At 38.6% G+C, this 27023-nt stretch overlaps 1 protein-coding gene across 3 annotated transcripts in view; it reads left to right on the forward strand.

The window, feature by feature from the left end:
* Window positions 1-4318, forward strand: part of LOC149792971 (uncharacterized) — a 31009-nt gene extending 26691 nt beyond the window's left edge. For all 3 annotated transcript variants that reach the window (XM_089966839.1, XM_089966837.1, XM_089966838.1), the window contains one exon: window positions 3294-4318. In XM_089966839.1, the coding sequence (XP_089822965.1) occupies window positions 3294-3830 (537 nt within the window). In that variant the 3' untranslated portion in view covers window positions 3831-4318. The remainder of the gene's footprint in view (window positions 1-3293) is intronic.
* The last annotated feature ends 22705 nt before the right edge of the window (window positions 4319-27023 follow it).

Here is a 27023-nt window from a genome sequence, read left to right on the forward strand (position 1 = left end):
GAATAGAAAGAAGATTAAAGAATCTTCTGTAAACTTTTGAAAGACTCTAATGATGCTATCAAGGTCTTCAATAAGTCTGGAAATCCAGAAATATGGACTCTGGAGATCACCCTGATAGTGCACAAGGGAAACTTTCCAGAAAGTCTCGTTCTTCCACCATAAATGTCTGGCACCATAGTTAACTGGAATTGCTGATGTTCATAGGCAAATATTGATGAAATAAGTCTTGTACTAAAAATATGACCCAGTGGCCTTCTGCCTTCAGCAAACTTTTTTAATGAAAATGATGGAGTTAATCTCAACATTTCATTGCATGCAACAACTTGCAAGAAACACTGTGATGGCTGGAGGATTGTTCATCATCGTAAAATATAAAACACCTAACAACCCAATTAATCTCAGTATAGTTGTTTGTGTACCCATAACCTCATTGTGTGTGTGTGTGTGTAATACTCCCTTCTGTGAATCAAATTTGACACTTTATCATTTTGACACTGCAGTGGATCCGGTACCCATATTTACTCTTTGATGGTGCCTAGGATACAATGTTGACCAGTTTTGCAATTCCTAAACACATCAACAGACCATGGTTTGATGATGCATTCAAAGATGCCAGCAAGGAACTGAAATGCATGCAAAGATGCCAGCAAGGAACTGAAATGCATGCAAAGATGCCAGCAAGGAACTGAAATGCATGCAAAGATGCCAGCAATGGACTGAAATGCATGCAAAGATGCCAGCAAGGAACTGAAATGCATGCAGAGATGCCAGCAAGGAACTGAAATGCATTCAAAAATGCCAGCAAGGAACTGAAATGCATGCAAAGATGCCAGCAAGGAACTGAAATGCATGCAGAGATGCCAGCAAGGAACTGAAATGCATTCAAAAATGCCAGCAAGGAACTGAAATGCATGCAAAGATGCCAGCAAGGAACTGAAATGCATGCAAAGATGCTAGCAAGGAACTGAAATGCATGCAAAGATGCCAGCAAGAGACTGAAATGCATGCAAAGATGCTAGCAAGGAATCTAAATGCATGGAAAGAAACCAGCAAGGAACTGAAAAAGGTCCTTAAAAATTTAGGTTTTAATACAGCAACAAAAAATCTGAATGAGTACCACATAAGCTGAGTAAAGCTTCTACTATTAAGGGTGCCTGAGTAAAATATGGAGATCCTATGTCTCTCAGTTGAACTGTTGCTTCTCCATTCAGTTAATATGGAATGTAGTAAAAGAAAAAAAAATTGTAAAAGTATTAAAACAACTGTATTTGACTTAAAGAAACCTGGCTATCACAATAAATAAAGCTCAAAGCTTTTGCCAAAAATTAACAACTCCCCTCCCTCAAGAGAATTAGTGTGAAAACTTCTTTGTGTCACAGATGTGAATGAAAATTTCCTTTAAACTTCAAACTTACTCAAAAGGTCAAGGCTGACCCTAACAAATGTCATCCTATGGTCTAGAAAGGGTCATACTGACCCTAACAACCGTCATCCCATAGCCTGGAAAGGGTCATACTGACCCTAACAACCGTCATCCCATAGCCTGGAAAGGGCCATACTGACCCTAACAACTGTCATCCCATGGTCTAGAAAGGGTCATACTGATCCTAACAACCGTCATCCCATAGACTGGAAAGGCCATACTGACCCTAACAACCATCATCCCATAGCCTGGAAAGGGCCATACTGACCCTAACATTTGTCATCCCATAGCCTGGAAAGGGTCATACTGACCCTAACAACCGTCATCCCTTAGCCTGGAAAGGGTCATACTGACCCTAACAATTGTCATCCTAAAGCAGTAATGAGCTGTATTTGTAAAATCATGGAATGGATGATAAATCACAGGATCACTTGTAGTCTGAGTCCAACAAACTGCAGTCAGACTGTCAGAGTGGATTCAGATGCTAAAGAAGCATAATAAACCTTTTAGTCCAGGCATATAAACCATCTTGTCTAGGCATATAGACCATCTTGTCTAGGCATAATAGACTCTCTAGTCCAGGCATAATAGACTCTCTAGTCCAGGCATAATAGACCATCTAGTCCAGGCATAAAAGACCATCTAGTATAGATATATAGACCATCTAGTCCAGGCATAATAGACTATCTATTATAGACATATAGACCATCTAGTCCAGGCATAATAGACCATCTAGTACAGGCATAATAGACCTACTAGTCCAGGCATAATTGACCATCTAGTCCAGGCATAATTGACCATCTAGTTTAGACATAGAGACCATCTTGTCCAGGCATGATAGACCATCTAGTCTGGACATATAGACCATCTTGTCTAGGCATAATAGACCATTTAGTCCAGGCATAATTGACCATCTAGTCCAGGCATAATAGACCATTTAGTATAGACATATAGACCATCTAGTCCAGGCATATAGGCTATTTAGTCTAGGCATAATAGACCATCTAGTCTAGGCATAATAGACCATTTAGTATAGACATATAGACCATCTAGTCTAGGCATAATAGACCATTTAGTCTAGGCATAATAGACTATCTAGTCTAGGCATAATAAACCATCTAGTCTAGGCATAATAGGCCATTTAGTCTAGGCATAATAGACCATCTAGTCTAGGCATAATAGACCATTTAGTATAGACATATAGACCATCTAGTCTGGGCATATATACCATCTAGTCCAGGCATAATAGACCATCCAGTCCAGGCATAATAAACCATCTAGTCTGGGCATAATAAACCATCTAGTCTAGGCATAATAGACCATCTAGAATATTTATCCCTTTCTGTTGTACAGATAGGTAAATAGACGTAAATCATTAGATTTTAGAACAGAGTTTGAAAAAGATGTTACAAAGATTTCAAATGTTCAGTATAACACAATCCTAAGTTGGGGGCCCCGAGTGGTCTAAAGCACTCACAGTTATGGATCACTGCCATCTCACCTCAGTCTGCATGGGTTCAAGTCTCGGGCTCAGCTAATGTGGGTATGTGAGAAAGCTTGCCAGTAGCTTCTCGTGGGTTGGTGGTTCTTTCCAGGGTTTTCCTGGGTTCTGCCTCCACCATAATTCTGGCCGCCATGTATAGCCTATCATGTGCTGAGAAATGGCATTAAACCCCATTACAACAGCAACAACAATCCTAAGTTTTTGCATTGTGCATTGTGTATTGGTATAATTCATGAACGCATGCCTGCCTTAATAGTATAAACTCGACTAGGGGGCTAGGGATGCATCTATGTGTTATATATATATATATATATATATATAGATGAGTGATTCAGCAAGTGTATTAATTCCTATTTCTTTTTACAGACTGTTCGAAAGAAGTATCCATTTGTAATGTGGATGGATGCGTCCGTGAGATTCACCACTAACAACATAACATGGCTTTTCGATCATGTCCGGAAAGTTGGAGTTATGGCCCTTGGAGGAGGTGTACCCATAGCATCAAGAACAAGCCTTCAAACCTTCACCTTTCTCGGAGAAGAACCATGTCTTTTTAAGGACAAAAATGAATTTGAGGCCACATACATTGTTATCTACCCAAGCCCATTAGTAGAAGAATACTTCATGAAGCCTTGGGTCTCTTGTGCCTTAATTGAGGGATGTATGGTCCCTTCATCATGGTCTCAGCTATTACATTGTGATAATGGTAAATTGTATCATAACTGTCACCGGTTTGACCAGTCAATCCTCAGCATTCTTCTCTATAGACTTTATCATCAAAATTTATCACAACACTATATGCATCATACATTCTTCCAGATCTGTAAAGGAGGTGAGGAACAGTGGTTCCTACCAAACTTCATGAACAAATTACTGATAAAATTTCACAGATATTGTTACTAATCAAATCCCACAAGCTGATGCCACATTTGGTCCAAATTAGTGAATAGTATAAAAGTAAAATCTATGTATTATACTATACAGAGACTTTAGTTGTCTTTGTAATTACATATGTCATTACATAGGTGTTAGAGCATGTTTGATTTGAGGTAGCTTGATAAATCCTAAATGTTTCTAATTGTCCAGAGTCAAAGGATTCATAAACTTAGTACAAATCTAGTTTTCTTTTTATTCTGTATAACATACAATTTTACATGCTCAGCAAAATTTTAAACTGAGTTGCTGGGCAGCATATTTTTCCATTACACTGTGAATAAACATATCATCAGAGATCCAGTATTTGCCTCTAATGTCAGGAAAATCAAGGTTTGACTGGCAGATACTGTAAGGCACTGGACATCATTGGAGTTCTCAAATGTCATATCAACTTGTCTCTCACTCTTTCATATGTTTATTCATTTAACTGCTAAATAAACATCTTAAAAACTAAATTTAAAGTTCACTAGGTGTAGTTTACAGATTGTTTCTTTGTCGGACAATAAAGAAAGATGCCGTTGACTAAGCCAAAATTCTAAAAGGTGGATGGTCTAATTTAAAGTTTCTTTATCAGACAAGCATAAGAAGTGCCCGCTACTAAGCTTGTTTGATCAGTATGCTTTCCCAAGTATTTAAAATCAAAACGCAAGACAAAAGAGGTCTCAACACTGTCCTTCTGGACATATCAAAAACCCTTTTTTTCTGAACGATTGCCACAGGGCCAGTACCAACAGAACTTTATACAGTGTGGTTTACATCTTGGAACAAATTATGCAAAGCCTAGACCCAAATTAAGAAAGAAAGATACTTGCTGCAGGAACAAGCTTTTATTAATATTCTCCAATAAAATACTGTTTTTGGTTGAAATTCAATGTAGATTTTTTCAAATAAAAAGATATTTTCAAAAGTAATTAGTTTGAGAGGAAACCCAGTGAATCATAGAAAGATAGTACTAACTCCAAAGCGGCAACAAAATGAGAACTGAAAAGGACATATTTTCTGGCACATTTAATAATTTTAAAACTTGTAGAATTAGCTGTCACTGAAGCAACAGACCTAGGTTACATATAGAAACCCATTGATACATACATATATACTTATATACATAAATACAGACCTGGGTCACATAGAAAGTGTCAACGCATTGATACATACATACATGCATACATACATACATACATACATGCATACATACATGCAGGCAGGCAGGCAGGCATGCATGCATGCATACATACATACATACCTAGGTCACATATAGAAAGTGTCAACGCATTGATGCATTCATACGTACAGACCTAGGTCACATATAGAAAGTGTCAACGCATTGATGCATTCATATGTACAGACCTAGGTCACATATAGAAAGTGTCAACCCTTTGATGTAAATGTCACATACAGAGAGTGTCAACCCATTGATTTATAGGTCACATATAGAAAGTGTCAACCCTTTGATGCATTCATACGTACAGACCTAGGTCACATATAGAAAGTGTCAACCCTTTGATGCATTCATACGTACAGACCTAGGTCACATATAGAAAGTGTCAACCCTTTGATGCATTCATACGTACAGACCTAGGTCACATATTGAAAGTCAACAAATTGATTTATAGGCAATATATAGAAATTATCACCCCATTGATTTATAGGTCACATATAGAAAGTGTCAGCCCATTGATTTATAGCTCACATTCAAAAGTGTCAACCCATTGATGTAAATGTCACATATAGAGAGTGTCAACCCATTGATTTATAGGTCACATATAGAAAGTGTCAACCCATTGATTTATAGCTCACATATAGAAAGTGTCAACCCATTGATTTATAGGTCACATATAGAAAGTGTCAACCCATTGATGTAAATGTCACATATAGAGAGTGTCAACCCATTGATGTAAATGTCACATATAGAGAGTGTCAACCCATTGATTTATAGGTCACATATAGAAAGTGTAAACACATTGATTTATAGGTCACATATAGAAAGTGTCAACCCATTGATTTATAGGTCACATATAGAAAGTGTCAACCCATTGATGTAAATGTCACATATAGAAAGTGTCAACCCATTGATGTAAATGTCACATATAGAGAGTGTCAACCCATTGATTTATAGGTCACATATAGAAAGTGTAAACACATTGATTTATAGGTCACATATAGAAAGTGTCCACCCAATGATTTATAGGTCACATATAGAAAGTGTCAACCCATTGATGTAAATGTCACATATAGAAAGTGTCAACCCATTGATGTAAATGTCACATATAGAGAGTGTCAACCCATTGATTTATAGGTCACATATAGACAGTGTAAACACATTGATTTATAGGTCATGTATATAGAAAGTGTAAACCCATTGATTTATAGGTCACATATAGAGGGTGTCAACCCATTGATTTATAGGTCACATGTAGAAAGTGTAAACCCATTGATTTATAGGTCACATATAGAAAGTGTCAACCCATTGATTTATAGGTCACATATAGAAAGTGTAAACACATTGATTTATAGGTCATGTATATAGAAAATGTAAACCCATTGATTTATAGGTCACATATAGAGGGTGTGAACCCATTGATTTATAGGTCACATATAGAAAGTGTAAACACATTGATTTATAGGTCACGTATATAGAAAATGTAAACCCATTGATTTATAGGTCACATATAGAGGGTGTCAACCCATTGATTTATAGGTCACATGTAGAAAGTGTAACCCATTGATTTATAGGTCACATATAGAAAGTGTAAACCCATTGATTTATAGGTCACATAGAAACCCATTGATTTATAAGTCACATTTAGAATGTGTCAACCCATTGATTTATAGGTCACATAGAAACCCATTGATTTATAAGTCACATATAGAACGTGTCAACCCATTGATTTATAGGTCACATATAGAACGTGTCAATGCATTGATTTATAGGTCACATAGAAGCCCATTGATTTATAAGTCACATATAGAACGTGTCAACCCATTGATTTATAGGTCACATAGAAACCCATTGATTTATAAGTCACATTTAGAAAGTGTCAACCCATTGATTTATAGGTCACATATAGACCGTCACATATAGAACATGTCAACCCGTTGATTTATAGGTCACATAGAAACTCATTGATTTATAGGTCACATATAGACCGTCACATGTAGAAAGTGTCAACGCATTGATTTATAGGTCACATAGAAACCCATTGATTTATAAGTCACATATAGAACATGTCAACCCATTGATTTATAGGTCACATATAGACCGTCACATATAGAAAGTGTCAACTCATTGATTTATATCGTCGTATTTATGCGTGTAAAACCACCATTGACAACTCGGATTCATCAGCAGGACCTGGAATTCGTTTGGGCGCATGCGTGATAACCAGTCCTACTAAATACCGCAAAGTCAGGCAAAGGCAGACAAATTTTTGTTTTATTTCTACATATTTGTATACATTATACTATATTTGCTTTGATATTTAAATTTTCAAAAAGCGTGATTTAATGTTGTTTGAAAGTAAAATTGGTACATACGTACATTTAGTAGAACAAAGGCAGAGAGAATATGATGAAGTCTTATAACACAGATAACGCATGACAAAGAGCAGCGGGGAGGGCGAACAACCTCTAAATGGGTCACCCGTATTTTCGCAAAATACGGCTTCCTGTGAGATCACAAAAATCGTATTAAAAAAAATGCGATATTCAGCGTAAGACAACTTCGTCGATGACAAATTGGCTTACCCGATTATCGCTGATAAGTTTTTTTTTCTTTGTTGTAACTTAAGGAAAGTACGCGATAGTGTCGGTGACAAGTTGAGAGCATCGCCCTCCCTGCTGCTATGAATTAAAAAATTATGTTATCAATAATGGCCAATATTGGAGAAGCGTATACTGCTAGATTAGCTCGAGAGCGGCTAGAAGCAATTAAAAAATTTCTTCCTGTGAGGGATTCTGTCAAAAAAAAACTTCGAGCAAGACAAGAAGCGCAAGTTGAATTTGCAGAAGGCGCGGAACAGTTATTTAAATCCGTTACAAAAGATACCAGTAAAATTGTGACGGGTATTGTAGGAGATATCGAGGCTGGCAAGGAGGGTATTCTTCAATTATCAAAAAAGACCGCGGAGGCTACAGTGGCATCGCGAGATGTTATCGGAACCCTGCCAACCCAAATTGCCGAAGCTGTAGAGGCTGCTAATAAAACACGCGCCGAAATCGGTGATGTTAAAAATATTGTCGACGATCTATCTAGACCGGAATTAAAAACTAGATATTTTACTCGGAATGATTACGAGGAAATAATGCAAAATCCTGTTAAGATTGCGGCGGCGGGATATCAACTTAAAAGTCAGTTAGTGAAGCCACAATTTCATAACACTCCAGAACACGAATGGAACGCAAAAGTATTTCGTGAGTATAAAGATATTCAACAGATCAGTAAAAAACATAAGCGCGAATATGATGATTTTGTTAGTCAAGTTAATAAACTAAAGGGTGTTGAAACACCGCCAGCGCGGAGACCTCGGTCACGGAGACAAGCATCGCCCGACTCGGGTGAAAAATCTGGACAGGGTTTTTCTACGGGAAGTGGTTTTATTCCTTGTCCTAACAGTATCTTCAGTGATGCGCAACGGCTAGAAGTTCTCATAGGAGGAAAGCGAGCTGGGAATAACACCGCGACATATTTTCATTGCTTTTCAAGATATTACACGAATGAACTCACAATTACGGAGTCATATGATATTTGATCCCCTCAGTGTTACTGACGTTTCTTTAAAAATAAACGGGCATCAAGAACAGTCTGAAAATATACAACTACATTTTGCTAATTATCATGTTGCACGTGAGTATTATCGCTTGATGAAATATCTATCGCGTGATCTAGATATTGATACTAGTTTGCAAATATCACAATTGGATTTTATGACGCATTATCCAATCTATTACTTTTCACTAGAGCATCTTGATATAACTAGACAGTCTGTCGTTGATGTGCATTTCAGAGCTCATGTGACAAGAGAAGTTATAGATAATTACAGAGCAATTGCTGTTATACTCAGCGATAAGACAATGTTACTTGAAGGTGTTGGTGGCCGAATGAGGGATGTTGATGCACCATTGGAAAACATGTAGACAATTAGATCAATCGCGTTTATTATAAAAATGTCATACAGTCACGTTAATGTCACTCTGACTCCTGGTCAGGCGAAAAAATTACAATCGAAAAACGGGAGCGCATGTGGGGCAACGATAACACTAAAACAAGATCAAATTGCTAATGGTGGCCCAAACAAGTTATCGCTGACTAAAACCCAGCTAAAACATTTCGATAAAGCAAAGCAAGCAAAAACCGGAGCTCAATTTGATTTCGCTCCCAAAGCCATCAAGGATATGATTCAAACAGGTGGTATATTTCCACTCCTTGCCTCGTTGCCAGGGATAATAGCTGCTGCTGCCCCAGCTGTCGCAAAAGCAGGCGCGTTAGGTGCTGTTGGAACAGCTGCTGGAATGGCATTAAAGAAAGCAACTGGGCGAGGATACAAAAAAAAAAAAATAGCGGGTCCAAGACTTCCAGGAACTCCGCCCTCATGGTACGGACGCGGCCTAAGACTTCCAGGAACTCCGCCCTCATGGTACCCCAAACGCCGTTGACACCGATGTCAAATTTTGATTTACTCGATGCTGCTAAACAATTTAAAATAAAAAAATTCAGAGGTGTTTTTATGCCAGATCAATTGCCATAACAACCGAATAATCCAGAAACTGGAATTATTAATCTCGATAACAGCGAACACCCTGGAACTCATTGGGTTGCTTACGCGATCGATCCACGTGGAATTATCTATTTCGATTCGTACGGGTTAGCACCGCCAGTTGAATTTCTAAAATACGCACGAAGTACTCCAACTCCCATTCCAGTTTGGTATTCAACGCTACTAACACAAACACTAACCGATCCGCCAATATGCGGCCGTGAAGTAATTAATGTGCTTGACGCGTTATCAAAATCAACCAAACCGCGTCACAAAGTCGTGCACGAGTATACCGCGGGCCGATTTAACATTTTAAACAATCCCTAAAGAATAATGGTTGATATTTACGGAAGATCTCTCATCGAAACAAAGACAAAAAAGAACGAGGCGACATAGATTTATCAAAATATGCAACCAAAGATGAAATCGACAATCTTTTAACTCTATCCGGAATAGACCCAGATGAGGTTGTTATTTTCAGGACCGATACGGAAAATTAAAAACCACTAATATCAAATGGAATGACATAGTTCGCAGGGTTCTTGGAGCTACCCCGGATAACATTCCCGTGTTTACTGACAGCGGAAAAATCAGAGACTCGGGTATATCGTTTACAGCCATCAGAGATGAAATCATACAGAGAGTTGCTAATCGCTTAAAAAATACCGGTGACACAATGACAGGTGAACTCAACATGAACGGGAACAAGATAGTAGCTGTAACAACTCCAAAATTCGACAACGACGCCGCAAACAAACTATACGTCGACAACGTAGACAGTAAATTATCCACGCTGCGGGTCGAGTATGACGTTCACGTAGGCGCTTTTGCAAGATTTCGCAGAAATTATCAAAAAACCGATGAGGTCATAGATAAATTCTTCGGCACTCCGCTCACTGTTGATGCAAAACTTTCTGATATCAAAACCAACATTGACACGATCAAACAAACACAGCAAGATATCGTAAGTGGGATTCCTGAGATCGTTAATAAAACCAGTTTGATTAAAATCCCACCTGGAGTAACTCCCGGGCATATTAACAACATAGTATACACTGTATCATCTGGATTTGCAATATGGCCTAAACAAAATAATACTATCAAATATACCGCAACAGTCACTAGAGTGTACAGGCTGTCTGTGTTCAGTGCTGCAAAATTTGAGATTTTCACAACATATCCATGGCAACATTCCACCCGCAAGTTTTCCGGGGTTGTGACTACCGTATTAAACAAGGGAACCGAAGAAGAATTTATACTGGAAGCAGCCGATAAGAAATTAACCGCAACATCTTATTGGTGGTGTTTGGAATTCGTAGCTGAAACACCTCAATTGGTTACTGCGTAAGATAATAAATGACCCCCTTAACAGAGTTAAATGTCCAGCATGATGTTACACAACATTATAGCTACGATCAAGTACGCGAATGGCAATCCGAGTTAAAAACCCTCATCGACAAATACACAACGCGAGTAGAGAAATATAAGCGACGAGCAGTCATTGTAAACCTTGCAGTATACTCGGTATCCGCGTTAGTTGCATCTACGGGAGTAGTATTATCAGCGCTAACGCCTGTAACAACTGCAATCGCAGTTTAAATTGATAAAATCCATCGCCTTTCCTTGTTATTTTCATACATCATTTGCTAAATTTTGGGTTTATTCAAGCATGATCCGTGTTTCTTCTTCGCCATAAAACACTCCAAAGGAGGCATCTGTTTATTGTTCACGTATAATTCTTTCAAAATATGTGACTAGGCACCCCCCCCAAAAAAAATTTCAGTACGTTTAGAAATGAGAATGTGGTGTTTCAAATGCACTAAAAGTCGCGAATCATGATTTTTAATAAAATTATATTCGATCTCCCAGACGAAAACTAAAAGAATAAACCCAGTAATATGTCAAGGCAAACTAATTTAAATGGAGGAAAAGCGAATAAATCTTACATATAGAACTGGGACGAATAATGCCTATGTACGTATGGCCGGTAACATGAGACATACAAAACGTGGCGGGCAACAAATTGTTGGTTTAGTGTGTATGCTACGTTAGGTCATTAAACATGATAATTACTATTGACCAAATAACATGAAGATTTAATCTCTTGGTGCAGTACAAGGCAGATTAAAAAAAATTGCACACACATTCATTAATGTGGATAGTCACTTTATGCTGATTGGAAAACATAGTTCTTGTTTATATCAAATGAGAAGAAACACTAGCCTTAGCTGTTAAATGGCGTCTGCCGATTATCAGTCTGGCTAACAGCGCCCCCATGTGTTTGTTTGGATTTACGCAAAGCTGATTTACATTTTGATCAGACTGTTTACTTTCCATACATTTCATTTAATACAACATCATTTGGAATATGAGTTGACCATTCCATTCTGTTCTTCAGACCATTTTAACGAATGCCAGATCGTTTGGACTCTGAATACATCTTTTCATTTTTTGGGTTAAATCATTTCATTTTAGACAATATAATTTCATTTAATACTACGTCATTTGGAAGCAGATATCATCAATCCGTTTTGTTCTTTAAATCATTTTATTTAATACCACATCATTTGGAATCAGAATTCATGATTTCATTTCTTGAGTTAAATATTTCATTTTAGAATACATCATTTCATTTAATAGCACGTCACTTGGAAGGAGATATTTTCATAACAGTTATATATATTTATATATTTATTTATGTATGATTGTAGGCTGCTTCATTGAGTGTCTATCATCTCCGTGTTATTGCCCGTCGAGAAAAATGTCTTTTACCGCCTTTAAAAAGTAGTTATGTTAAGGACACTTCAAGTCTTCGTATAGATTTCACTGCTCTAGGATTCTTGGAATGTGATTCACGCAACGAAACCGATACTTTCCAACCGTTTATGGCCACGGGTGATGGGAACTGTTTGTTTAATGCATTGTCTATTGGACTTTGTGGCAGTGAAACGTTAAGTGCAGAAATTAGAGCACGCACGTGCATTGAAATGTCCGTGAATTGTGACTGTTATAGCACGCAACATTACGCCAAGGACTTTTCATTATGTTCGCCATCGCTTGCCGGAGCAACCGCGAACTGTGCGAAACTTGGTGGGTACTCTAGTGCATGGATTATTCAATCCGCATCCGATGCGTTGCAGTGTACAATAAACGCTGTGTATCCGTTTGTGAATGTCGAAGCGGACTTCCAAGCTAAATTGCTGACAAGAACGCATAAGCCACGGCATAATGAAAATTCGTCTGAAGCGCTTTGTGTAATGTGGTCTAGACTAGGTTGCAGTGGCAGGATATGGCTTCCAAATCATGTGCCATTGATGACACGCAAACCAGAGAAGGTCAGTACGCCAGCCAAATCGATAAATGACGCAAGCATGACGTGCGATGAATCGCGCATAAATAATCATTCAATATTTCACGATGAAGAAAATGCTGTCAATGTTTCTGCCACCACGGCCAGAAGCAACATCGGTGATTTAAGTAATGATACTTACGCTGATTGTGACGACACGTCATCTTCTAGAGACAAACATATCGCAGGAACATACTCGTTACCAGCCGGTCGACCGCTGAGTTCAGAGCAAATAATGGACATTATTGTAAGTGAAATTCCGACCGTGAAAAAAATTCCTTTAGGTGTCAAAGAGAATGTGTATATCGTGCTTGACAATTCAGAAAACACAGAAAGGAAATCTGCAAAACAGCCAAAGCACTATTGGGACGATAGCGGTGCATGGGATTATAGAAAAGGCCGTTGTGTAAAAACAAAATTTATGATGAAAGGCGACGGACCGAAAAAAAAAATCGTGCAGGTTATAGTGAAGGACGATGTAGTAGTATACACTGAGACTCACGAAAAGGGTTGAAAAGCTGTGAACCAGGTCGTTCCACAACCAGAGAAGACATATAATCATATTTACCAGGTACTACACAGCATTAAAACGCCAACCATCTTATAGAAAGCGGGTTACACACGTTGACGGTACATTCAACAGAGATGTTGCCATTGTCGAGTATGCTGGACAGTATGCTACATCCGACGTGCCACACGGAAATGCAAAACTATGCACGGAAACATACGAACGAACCAATCTACAAACTCTTCAAAGGATTCGAAAAGAGATTCATCATAAAAAAAACATTGAGGTGTATGGAAAACTGACGGACCCCGCAAAGAATGAATCATTAAATTATCCACGCGATATCCGACAGTGTCAGAATGCTAAGACTCGCGTGAAGGCTGAAAAAAGAGGTGGAGTAGGTTCGAAGAACGTTGCTGACGAACTTTTGAATGTTATACATATGTTAAGCGATAAGCATCCGTATGTAGCTGAGATTATTCATTCTAGAGACAATCCCTTACCCTCAGTAATGTGCTACACTAATGAACAAATACTGGACTTGAAGTCGTTTTTATCATCGAAAGAAGGTGTTGTGGGCATCGATAGAACATTTTCACTGGGAAAGTGTTTTGTCACAACCACGGTATACAAATCGAACAAGGTACTGCGCAAGGAAACTGGAGACACGCCAATACTTCCGGGGCCACTCATGCTTCATTGGGATGGCCGCCAACAGAATTACTTCAGATTTTTTTCGCATTTGAGAGGGGTGCTTGGCATGGAAACTAAAAACATTGAAATAGTCTTGGGAACTGACGACGAACGGGCAATGATCAATGCTATAGACATGGCATTTCCGGACTGCTCAAGAAAACTGTGTTCAAAACACCTAAAAGACAATATACTTCGACAAATGACTGACAAGATCCCAAAGAGTACCATTGATAGAAAGGAAATCGTTGACATGATTTTCGGAGCAAACGGCGTTGTAACTGCAAACGACTCTGCGACCTTTGAGGAGCGAAACATCAAACTTAAAAACAACCTTGAAGAACAACGTCATAGTGACTTCCTGCAGTATTACGTTCGGCATGATGAGGACAAATTGGCGAACTACGTTATTTCCAGTGACGAATACCAACTTTGGACAAACAACAACACCGAAAGCATGAACCACAGATTAAAAGTGAAACTTAACTGGGAGCCCAGAAAAACCGACGAACTGGTTGAAAAGCTATTCGAATTGGTTAAAGTGGAGATGGTGGACCTAAGAAGGGCATTATACGGGACGGGTAACTTTTGTCTAAACACGCGATTTTCGAAATTTAAGATTACCAAACTTTCATGGACATCGAAGACAGAAGAAGAGAAATACCAACTCTTCAGAAAATTCCTGAGTGCAAGTACTACAAGTGTTTCAGGACTGACATCTTCGGATGGGAAATATACTGTCCATAAGTACCCAAAGATAGCCAAGAAGCCAAATCAAAGGACACGATGCAGGTCTACCAAGACACGAAGCAAGTAAACAGTTATATAATGTGAGATGTGGTAATCACAAATTTCGAAAATCGCGTGTTCAGACAAAAGTTAATCACGAATATATGATTATGAATGTTAATAAAATATTTAATTGTCAAATAATGTAAAAGAATACATATGCAAAAGTAAAAGAAATACCTTTGTTTGAGATTGTCGACTCCTGTATATAGTTAAAGATTGATTAAATGGTTACTGTTTGAACAGTGCTGCATGAATAGATTTGTGTATCTGCTGGAGACAATGTAAAATAGCCACGAACTGCTACAGGTGCGGGATATCACTAATTACCATCGTCTAATTTTGCCGACAGCGGCAGAATAATTTGTTACTGTTTGTAGCATAATCGATTCTTAATAAAAGTATTAGTACATCTTACTTTATCACAATGAATCTGTCTTTGTCATACAATATCTTAAGTTTATTACATCACATTGGCATGCTATATTCGATTAAATACTTATATTAAACTTATGTATTTTATATTACTTTCATAATATTGTTACGTGTCTCTTAATAATAAGACAATTATTATATAAAATTATTAAATCTGGCTTTGTCACATTGAGATTTCTTTTGTCACACGCTATCTGTGTTATACGACTTTGTCATACTCTATTTACACAAATAAGGGTGCGTATGTACCTTTTTTTATAAATTTAAATATCAAAACAATGTTAATATATCATAATGTATATGAATATGTATAACATAAACAAAAATAAACAGACTTTGCCTGCCTTTGTCATCGGACTTTGCGGTGTTTAGTAGGACCCCGTGATAACGCCTCAGTATGTTTTGTATTTTTGTGTTGTACGGGCTTGCACGACCATGTGAAGTCGTTGAATACCAAAAGAGTAAGTTTTGTTGCCACTTTCGCCTGTGAATTATGCTTTCGTATGACTTTTAGCAAATATTTGACCAGCAGGTCGATCTGTGCTGACTCTTCCATCTTCTTGATCGTTTGAGAGTGGAATGAATACTCTGACGCTAAGACACTCTCCTTATATACAGGGACCTGCTGCGTATGAAACCTAGTCAAATGTAATTTTGCAATAAGATGAAACGATTTCATTGAGAAAGTAAAAGGCAATGATGTACCGTATCGCCTCACACAAAACCTGAAGTGTTAGCTCAGATCCGTGTCAGCGATTTCGAAGACGACATAACTGAGCTTTCATCAATGCTCTCCATTTATGCCACAAAACCACGAATCCTGATTCACGCCAAAAGAAATTTCGTTCGGTCCATAAAAAATAGTATCACATTTGAGAAACGCAAAAACGAACTTCCAGAAAACTGAGAACGACGGCTTACACCTACAACGTGAAATGTATGAGTTCAAGTAGTACATAAAACTTAGTCAAATTAAATTTTTATAGTCAAGACGAAACGATCTCTTTTCGAAGAAGAAAGCAGACACCAAGCGACAATGGCGATCCGTATCACACAACACTTTTCAAAATGTATATGATCAGAGGTTTGTTCTAGCGATCTGCACGGTTAAATTAAATGTTGATGTATTTTGCAATAAGACGGACACAATTTCCATGGGATCGCCCATGGAACCATTGTTCGTGCATTAGTTTAATTTTTTAAAATATTTTTTTATATAAATCGCCTATAGGATAGACCTTGTAAAGCATGGCCATTCTCGTCACTGTGTGAATAGCTACTCAAGTCAATTCGAAGTGAACGCGGTAAGAAAATAAGTATAGCCAATGAAATGGCTTACAACGGGTGATGCATTGTTTTGTTCTAGGACTGTGTGGCATAATAATCCCTATGTTCTTGCGTTGTTACCCTTACAGTGCAGACAGACTGGAATGTGAACTTACAAGCCCTCTTTGTGTATTGTACCATTTCTTCTTACCACATCAAAATACCGAGCGTCACAGTATTGGTTCGCGTTTTCAAGCTGACCATTTTTTTATATCTTACTTAAACATTTTAACATACACACTCACACTCACATCGGTAGAGTCAGAACAGACGTGTTACAGTATTGAGGGGCATGCTATCTTTTTTTTTTTCTTCAAACTAATAAATTTGGGGTTTGTATGAAGTAAAGAACCGAAAGTACAGTGAAACTCAAGGATGATGACCCAATCTGTCTGTCTATTGATGCATGTATTTACTTAAGAAGAAATATGACCTCTAAAACACAAAGAGATACGGCAAGCATGATTAGAATGAACATAACGATGTTTTCCTTCACGCCCGTGTAATTTAGAGTTTCAGTCCTCTTTGAAGACAAACTTGGTCTCCTTTTGTAGGGTTTGAAATAATAAAAAACCTGAAAAAATCTTAAGCACTTTGCTATAGATAATTTCATCACCAGACTAAACAACATAAATACCGTTACAACACCAGAAAGCCTTAAATCTTCTATCAAAAAGAAATGCATCAAAACATTAAAGATTAACGATAACTAACCAATGAAACCGAATTTAACAAAGGCAGTGACATGTGAAGAAATGTCTCTCACTTTGGAAAGGTAGGCGAATGTACTCTGTCATGCACCATCAACTTGAAAAAAAATTATAAACAGAGAGAAACCTGAATTCAAAATTCAGTTGTTTTTTTCTTCAAAATTGTTTCGTTTCTTTTTTCTTTTTTTGGAACAAATCTAAGCACTAATATAGAGTGGAAAAGGGAAAATGCACACACAAGCTTTGATATTTCTGAAAATATGAGGGGATATTCCTAACGTTCATAACCACCTATGGACTTGGACTTGTCTGTGACTTATCCACAAAACAAGATGTACATATTTCTGGTCAAGCTGCAAGTGTGTGCGTGTTTTGGAAAATGGTAAAACTTGGATATACAATTTTCTCGTGACACTTATAAAGTGAAGAGTCTGTGCAAGTGTCAAAAGCCAAAGTCATATAAGTTTTGTATTTTGTACGGCATGTAAAGATTTCCACTTTAGAAAATGTGAAGTATCACAAGTTATTATCACAAACAGAAGTGGAACATAGGGGCTTGCAAGAAAGAAAATAACCCAGACAGTTGGTGTCATCAAGAGTGCTAGAGACGGTACCCGAACTTGCTTGCTTGCTTACTTGAATTAAAGTGATTTTCGCTCTAATGGAGCATATATCACTGGTTTAATAACGCACCGCGTGATTTTTAATTACTCCTGGGGAAGGAAAGAGAGCCTCATCTCCCAGGCTTTTATGTACTCACAGACTACTTTTAAATTTAGCCACTCAGGTGTAGGACTAACTAGTCCTTAACAACCTGACTGAAAGGCTTTAAACATGAGTGGGAATAGTCTCACCACACACTCATTTTTCTGTCCGAGCGTGGTAAAGAAGGAAAAAGGTGCTCAAAAAGACAGCCATGGGTGTTAAGTACTCAACAAAACGCTAGCCCGTACTTATTTCAAATCAAGTCGTGTCACCAAGAAAGACGACGTGTACGACATCAAAGGCATTGTCAAACGCAGAAACCGTAAAGTGGGCAAACGACGTGTCAAAGAAGTCAAAGTACGTTGGAAAGGATATCCACCCAGTTTTCATTCTTGCATCGACGCTTCGCACTGTAAAAAGAAGTGACCATCATGCCCTTTCACACAGATTCAGCTACTGCGATCACTCCTTCACCCAATTCTTCTCAGCAAGATTTACAAACACAACCCTTGTGGGTGTGGTATGGAAAACGTGTGCCTAAAACGCAAATCGTCTTTTTCTGCCAAACCTTCGTGGTGTATTGTGTCATCGGTGAGCCATTGCCAATTTGAGTTTGCAACAAGGAGACAAACACTTGTGGACCATTGTATTGAGCAGTTACATCGGTTACCTGCTTCCTAATCCCTCCCTAAAATTCTCCTCGAACGGGAACAACGGGAACCTTGTGTCCAGTGTCAGTGCCAGTCACCACTCCAACAACAACCCCACTTTGGGCGGAGACACTCCTCTAACTTCGAGTATCGCTTCGGAGAGCCACAAATCTTTGGAATTATGAGCAATAACAACCAATTTTACTTAACCTCACCCAGTGACAGTTCCATGGAGGTGTTTCCCAAGAACACATTGTGCTGTTACACGGTCAAATTACCTCAGACCATCCAGTTAGATCACGAAGCCCATTGGGAAGTGGCTTTAGTGGAAATCATTCACCCAACACAAATCAAAAACGTCACCGAAAAGCAAAACACTTTCGAGGTGGAAATCCTGAATGCCCAATTGGAGGAAGAAATCAACAAAATCGGGCTTTTAGGGGACACAAGACCAGCCAGCAATCCAGCCTTCATTATCTACACCTTGAAAATTCCTTCAGGTTATTATTTTAGTGGTGAACATTTGGTGGACACTATTGCGGACAGGTTCAACTTAGCCTTTGGCAAAGCACTGAACAGAGCCAAAAAAAGTGTGAAGATTGAGTACCATAAAGTGGCTCATCGTCTCGTGATCAAATTTCAAGATACGGACACATTGTCCCTCAGGTTCAATGGTAGTTTGTTTGAAATTTTGGGTGGACATGCAGAAATGGTCGCAAACAATATGAGCCCCAAGATCAAAAGTAATATGGATTTTTACAGAGCTTTTGGAAACCCGGTAGAACTGAACCAAGGACTGAAATTGATCTTTGTGTATTCCGATGTGGTGGAGTTCAACGTGGTGGGACACACCTCTGTTCCGTTACTGCGTGTCATTCCTTTCAAAGTGGATAGTACCACAAACAATGACCAGGAGGGTGCAAACACCTATCACGTACACCGTGAATTTGTACATCCTCACTATTTGCCCGTCAGTAAGTCGTATTTAGACACTGTCAACATTGCTATAAGAGGAGATCTGGGACAAAATATTCCAGTCTCCAAAGGGAAAGTTACAGTGAAACTCCATTTTCGAAAACGGTTCTCTAACGAATTGTAAGTCAAGACAGCGAGGAGGGACATTTTCACCCTATAAAATCCAGCCAGATGCGTGTGGAATTTCAGTTTGCAGAAAATCTACGCGCAGATAATACGGTGAACGTCATCCTGTATGCTGAATTGGACAATACGATATAAACCAACAGTTTGAGAGAAGTCATTCTAGACTATTAGAAGTCATGGAAGACTTTTATCAATGTTTGTATAGTAGGGATTCTTTGGACATGAAATGTGAAGATCCTGAGGAAGGAGAACCCCAAGACAAAGACGAAGAAGTCATCATGATGAAGGCTAGATGGCCAGAACAAGAATCACATTTAGTTTCCTGTTATGCTATAGTCTTGACAGAAAAAAATTAAGGAATTGATCAAGAAAGATTGCTATGGATGTCATAACGATCATCCCAGTCAAATTCAACACGATAAATGCCTGATGCTGAGTCAAGAAGAAAAATTGGACGAATATCTGGACGAAGCTTGGAGTCTCATCTCAGAAGAGGAGGTGTTACAACAGTGGTATAAAGGCTTGCGTGAACATTATTGGCCTCCATTAAAAACTCAAGAGATCCATCGCATCGAAGCTCTGTTGGATCAGAGTTGGGAGACAAGGCGAAGAAACGGTTACTTGTCAGACATTTGCAAGCAAAAAGTCAGGATTAAATTGACCACTTGTCATTACCTGTGAAGAAGAAAATAAACAAAAAATGGATACCTGAGAACTTTATTACCTTTTGAACCACAGTTTGTACACTGCTTCTTGAAATCCTGTCGTCTGTGCAAAAGATGAACTCCCTCATTGCACACCTCAAAACCATCAAGCTTATGTGATCAACACGGACGACAGTCATCTCCCAGGAACCCACTGGGTAGCCGTCTACTTTCCTCAAGAAGGATGTGTGGAATATTTTGATTCCTATGGACTGCCCCCTTTGGAAGACGATATCATTGACTTTATGAGAAGAAATGCTCAGACCACACGATTCAATAATGTGAAATAACAAGGCACATATTCCTTGGTGTGTGGACAGTACTGTGTGTATTTTCTGCATCATTGCAGCCTGGGCTATTCTTTAGAACATTTAGTGACTCATTTTGATCCTCGTCATTCGTCTAGAAACGATGTGAAAGTACATCGATGGTTTTGTGACCAGTATGCTTATCTTTTGTCTCTAACTAGGAAACGTAGTGTCCATCAATGGCCTAATGACTTCCAACAGTGGAAATCACAATTTCATTCACAACGTTGTCAGCCCTGTTTAAAGTAGAGTGTGAATTGAAAAAATGTTTGTGATTTGAAAAAAATGTTTGATGTTATAGTGTTGGATTATTGTTAAAAAATGTTAGAGTTGATTGTTAGTATGAATAAAAAAATGTTGTGATTTGAAGAAAAAAATGCCTTTGTGGTTTGTTTGGTTATATGAATCTTGATTCATGCTCTTTGACTTCTCTCTATACCTCCCATAACACTATTTGAACGTTCCGGCTCGAAAACCGTGTAGTAATGTTTTCTTTCACGTCCATAAAAACGGGGCAGTCTCCAGTCTGCCCATCCATTGTTAACTCATCTTCCTACGAAGATGTGCTCAAGATTAGCCAAGTTGAACGAAGCCTATGTCAATTTGCATAGGGTCATGACAAGTCTGATACCGAGACCTGAAGAGATAGACAATATTATAATGTTGAAAGTCACTGAAGTCACTGAAGACCTGAAAGAAGAGCTCTTCAACGAGGAATTCAAGAAGGAGAAAGAAGAATGGATGGAGAAGTACAGACTTCATAAACAGCAGAGAGAACAGCAACAGCAGCAGCATGAACCTGACAGAGGCTTTGTCAACAGTTGCATCGACACCAAAGAGTTCTTCTTCTCTTTTCCGAAGAAGCAGACCTTATCCTGTGAGAAATCCTGTCGTCAGAGGAGGCCGCCATCTTATAACCTAAGCGATCGCCATAGCTTCAAGTTCCAAAAAAAATTTCAGGGCTACCCCATACTCTCGAAAAGAAATAACATTCCATTGCCTATGATATGTTAGTCAGTTAGAAGAAAAAATACAGAAGTGAGTCTATCAGCACATGATTTCTTTATCTTGGTTAGAAAGTGCGACTCTAAGTCCTTCGTTTCCGTCGCTTATCAAACTTTTAAAAATAGTAATGTTCTGTAAAAAAGTGAGTGAGTGTTTCTTTTAGGTTTGTGCGTTTTTTTTTTGTTGGTGATAATATGGATAATGTAAGTTCGGGTACAACGAAATTAAAAGAATTAGGCCCAGAACTCGGTGTGGAGGGAAGAAATATACGCAACAGTAGCGGGAGCAAGAAATGCAGACCTAGCCAGTTAGCACTCCACCCACCTCGAGAACACAAATAACATCTAGTCAACAGCCGACTATACCTAACAAACAACCTGCCCCGGAAAGAGTGGTGGCAAAACAAAGGGCCAATTATGTTAGACAAACGGTATGGCAAACTCAAATGTAATTATCGGAGGCACTACGTTCTTTTCTGGGGCCCCGAGTGGCCGAGTGGTCTAAAGCGCTCTCCGTTACGGATCACTGTCATCTCACCTTTGTCTGCGTGGGTTCGAGTCTCGGATTCGGCTAATGTGGGTATGTGAGAAAGCTTGCCAGTAGCTTCTCGTGGGTCGGTGGTTCTTTCCGGGTTTTTCCTGGGTTCTTCCTCCACCATTAATACTCGCCGCCATGTATAGCCTATCGCGTGCTGAAAAATGGCGTTAAACCCTACAACAACAACAACGTTCTTTTCTCACTCCGATACTACAGGCAATCTCAGCTGAAAGAACAACCACAACAACAATAACAGCGACAGACACCATAGCAGCGGATTTGAAACTAACTACCTCAACTAAAGAATTAGTATCAGAACCAGAAGAGGAAATTGAGGCGGTTGAGGAGGAGGAGGAGGGGGACGCTGAGAAGTACACCGAAATGGGACTAGATCAAGCATTGTATGACGTCAACAAAGCAGGGTAGTTTATTAGAGCCATACAATACGTTGCATACAAATCTCTAGACACCTTTAAACCAAGACCTTCTCAATGGGGATTAGGGTCAGAGTTCTTCCCCAATTCTACAGAGAAACCTACACTGGATGCCCCCTCAGTCAACTGGTAGAAGCCGCTGCTTACATTGCCGCCCATCATGGCTACGCATTTCCTGATATCAAGAATCATGAGACTAGGAGTGCGGGAAAGAACGTGAAAGCAAAAGAGAGACGTGTTACCTTCTAACAGAAAAAACAGCCTTTTTTAGGGCTCCAAAAGATTGTTTTTTATTAACTAGGGAACCATATTTGGCTTGGTATCCCTCCTTGACTAAACTATTCTCGAAACAAACTTGACCCATTGGAACACCGCAACAAACTTAACTTTTTAAACCTAACAGTGACCAAACTGGTATATGTCTCTTAGACATAATAATTTAAATAAGATCAGTATGGCTATTTTTATGTACACTAAGTACTAATATTAGATACATATGTTGAGAAGTAGGAAATTTAACAGAATCGTTAGATTTGAACTAATTGCACAAGTGGTTAACACATTATTGGTACTTTTTACTGTCCATTAGCAAAAAACGGGACTTGATTTGAAATAAGTACGGGCTAGCGTTTTGTTGAGTACTTAACACCCATGGCTGTCTTTTTGAGCACCTTTTTCCTCCTTTACCACGCTCGGACAGAATAATGAGTGTGTGGTGAGACTATTCCCACTCATGTTTAAAGCCTTTCAGTCAGGTTGTTAAGGACTAGTTAGTCCTACACCTGAGTGGCTAAATTTAAAAGTAGTCTGTGAGTACATAAAAGCCTGGGAGATGAGGCTCTCTTTCCTTCCCCAGGAGTAATTAAAAATCACGCGGTGCGTTATTAAACCAGTGATATATGCTCCATTAGAGCGAAAATCACTTTAATTCAAGTAAGCAAGCAAGCAAGTTCGGGTACCGTCTCTAGCACTCTTGATGACACCAACTGTCTGGGTTATTTTCTTTCTTGCAAGCCCCTATGTTCCACTTCTGTTTGTGATAATAACTTGTGATACTTCACATTTTCTAAAGTGGAAATCTTTACATGCCGTACAAAATGCAAAACTTATATGACTTTGGCTTTTGACACTTGCACAGACTCTTCACTTTATAAGTGTCACGAGAAAATTGTATATCCAAGTTTTACCATTTTCCAAAACACGCACACACTTGCAGCTTGACCAGAAATATGTACATCTTGTTTTGTGGATAAGTCACAGACAAGTCCAAGTCCATAGGTGGTTATGAACGTTAGGAATATCCCCTCATTTTTTCAGAAATATCAAAGCTTGTGTGTGCATTTTCCCTTTTCCACTCTATATTAGTGCTTAGATTTGTTCCAAAAAAAGAAAAAAGAAACGAAACAATTTTGAAGAAAAAAACAACTGAATTTTGAATTCAGGTTTCTCTCTGTTTATAATTTTTTTTCAAGTTGATGGTGCATGACAGAGTACATTCGCCTACCTTTCCAAAGTGAGAGACATTTCTTCACATGTCACTGCCTTTGTTAAATTCGGTTTCATTGGTTAGTTATCGTTAATCTTTAATGTTTTGATGCATTTCTTTTTGATAGAAGATTTAAGGCTTTCTGGTGTTGTAACGGTATTTATGTTGTTTAGTCTGTTGATGAAATTATCTATAGCAAAGTGCTTAAGATTTTTTCAGGTTTTTTATTATTTCAAGCCCTACAAAAGGAGACCAAGTTTGTTTTCAAAGAGGATTGAAACTCTAAATTACACGGGCGTGAAGGAAAACATCGTTATGTTCATTCTAATCATGCTTGCCGTATCTCTTTGTGTTTTAGAGGTCATATTTCTTCTTAAGTAAATACACGCATCAATAGACAGACAGATTGGGTCATCATCCTTGAGTTTCACTGTACTTTCGGTTCTTTACTTCATACAAACCCCAAATTTATTAGTTTGAAAAAAAAAAAAAAAGATAACATGCCCCTCAATACTGAAACACGTCTATTCTGACTCTACCGATGTGAGTGTGAGTGTTTATGTTAAAATGTTTAAGTGAGATATAAAAAAAAAATGGTCAGCTTGAAAACGCGAACCAATACTGTGACGCTCGATATTTTGATGTGGTAAGAAGAAATGGTACAACACACACAAAGAGGGCTTGTAAGTTCACATTTCAGTCTCTCTGCACTGTAATAGTAACAACGCAAGAACATAGGGATTATTATGCCACACAGTCCTAGAACAAAACAATGCATCACCCGTTGTAAGCCATTTCATTGGCTATACTTATTTTCTTACCGCGTTCACTTCGAATTGACTTGAGTAGCTATTCACACAGTGACGAGAATGGCCATGCTTTACTGGGTCTATCCTATAGGCGATTTATATAAAAAAATATTTAAAAAAATTAAACTAATGCACGAACAATGGTTCCATGGGCGATCCCATGGAAATTGTGTCCGTCTTATTGCAAAATACATCAACATTTAATTTAACCGTGCAGATCGCTAGAACAAACCTCTGATCATATACATTTTGAAAAGTGTTGTGTGATACGGATCGCCATTGTCGCTTGGTGTCTGCTTTCTTCTTCGAAAAGAGATCGTTTCGTCTTGACTATAAAAATTTAATTTGACTAAGTTTTACGTACTACTTGAACTCATACATTTCACGTTGTAGGTGTAAGCCGTCGTTCTCAGTTTTCTGAAGTTCGTTTTTGCGTTTCTCAAATGTGATACTATTTTTTATGGACCGAACGAAATTTCTTTTGGCGTGAATCAGGATTCGTGGTTTTGTGGCATAAATGGAGAGCATTGATGAAAGCTCAGTTATGTCGTCTTCGAAATCGCTGACACGGATCTGAGCTAACACTTCAGGTTTTGTGTGAGGCGATACGGTACATCATTGCCTTTTACTTCCTCAATGAAATCGTTTCATCTTATTGCAAAATTACATTTGACTAGGTTTCATACGCAGCAGGTCCCTGTATATAGGGAGAGTGTCTTAGCGTCAGAGTATTCATTCCACTCTCAAACGATCAAGAAGATGGAAGAGTCAGCACAGATCGACCTGCTGGTCAAATATTTGCTAAAAGTCATACGAAAGCATAATTCACAGGCGAAAGTGGCAACAAAACTTACTCTTTTGTTCGTTGATTTGATGAGAGTCATACGAAAGTGTGTGCTAATGAAGTTTGCTATATCTGCAATGGTAAATGGGTATTTGTCTCCAGAACACCTGCTTCGTCTAAGAAAGAGAGACAAAAGTCACGATACCTAATATCGTTGTCAGGAGAAAGGACACTGGAATTCAGAGTGCCCTACGAGAAAAGAGAAGAAACAGAAACAAGACGCAACAGAGAAGAGGGATTCAGAAGAAGAAGAAGAAGAAATTGAAGATGATGAAGAACTTGTGCCAGTAAAGACATTGAAATGGAAAAATTGACAATGTGAACCGATGCGTTGGCCCTGATGTGAAATTTCATACTACCTTCTAAAAGAGAATAGACCAGAAAGAAAACGTAAGTGTCTCTTGGTCTTGACATTGTATAATAAAGATGGCGTGTTTTGTTTTTACTCACACTTTATGAAATTGTGCTCTTTCACCTCTCTCTATCCCTCAGGATCATGTTTTAGTTAGAATTGAAATGGAAGGATGTTTTCCTTCACGCACGCTCTTTAGGCATGCAAGTCCGTAAACAATAGTCAGTCTATTCATCCATCATTTTGTGTCTTGATGTTTCCTAAATCACACACTGATGCCATAAAATAACGGGTTAAATGGGTTTTGTAGTGTTGGGAGTGGGGGGTGGGGTGTAGGTGTTTGGCAGAGTTGGTCATTGCAGGTGAGGGCTTAGGTGCTTTCTAAAAACTTTTTCTTCTTCACTCTGTGTTGATGGAATATAATGGGTTTTTTTCTTCACTCTCTGTTGATAGTATATATAAAGGGTTATTTCTTCACTCCGTGTGGATAGTGTATAATGGTTTTCTTCTTCCCTCTGTGGTGTGCGTGTGTGTGTGGTGTGTGTATGTGTGTGTGTGTGTGTGTTCGCGTACGTTGTGTAGATCGTATATTTGGTTGTTTTTGTCTTCTTCTCCCGAGTGTGGATAGTATATTTGGGGTTTGTATGCGTTAGCGACGTTGT

The sequence above is a fragment of the Sinohyriopsis cumingii genome, chromosome 8, assembly GCF_028554795.1.
Source record: "Sinohyriopsis cumingii isolate HCF-2022 chromosome 8, ASM2855479v2, whole genome shotgun sequence".
NCBI classification, from domain to species: Eukaryota; Metazoa; Mollusca; class Bivalvia; order Unionida; family Unionidae; genus Sinohyriopsis; species Sinohyriopsis cumingii.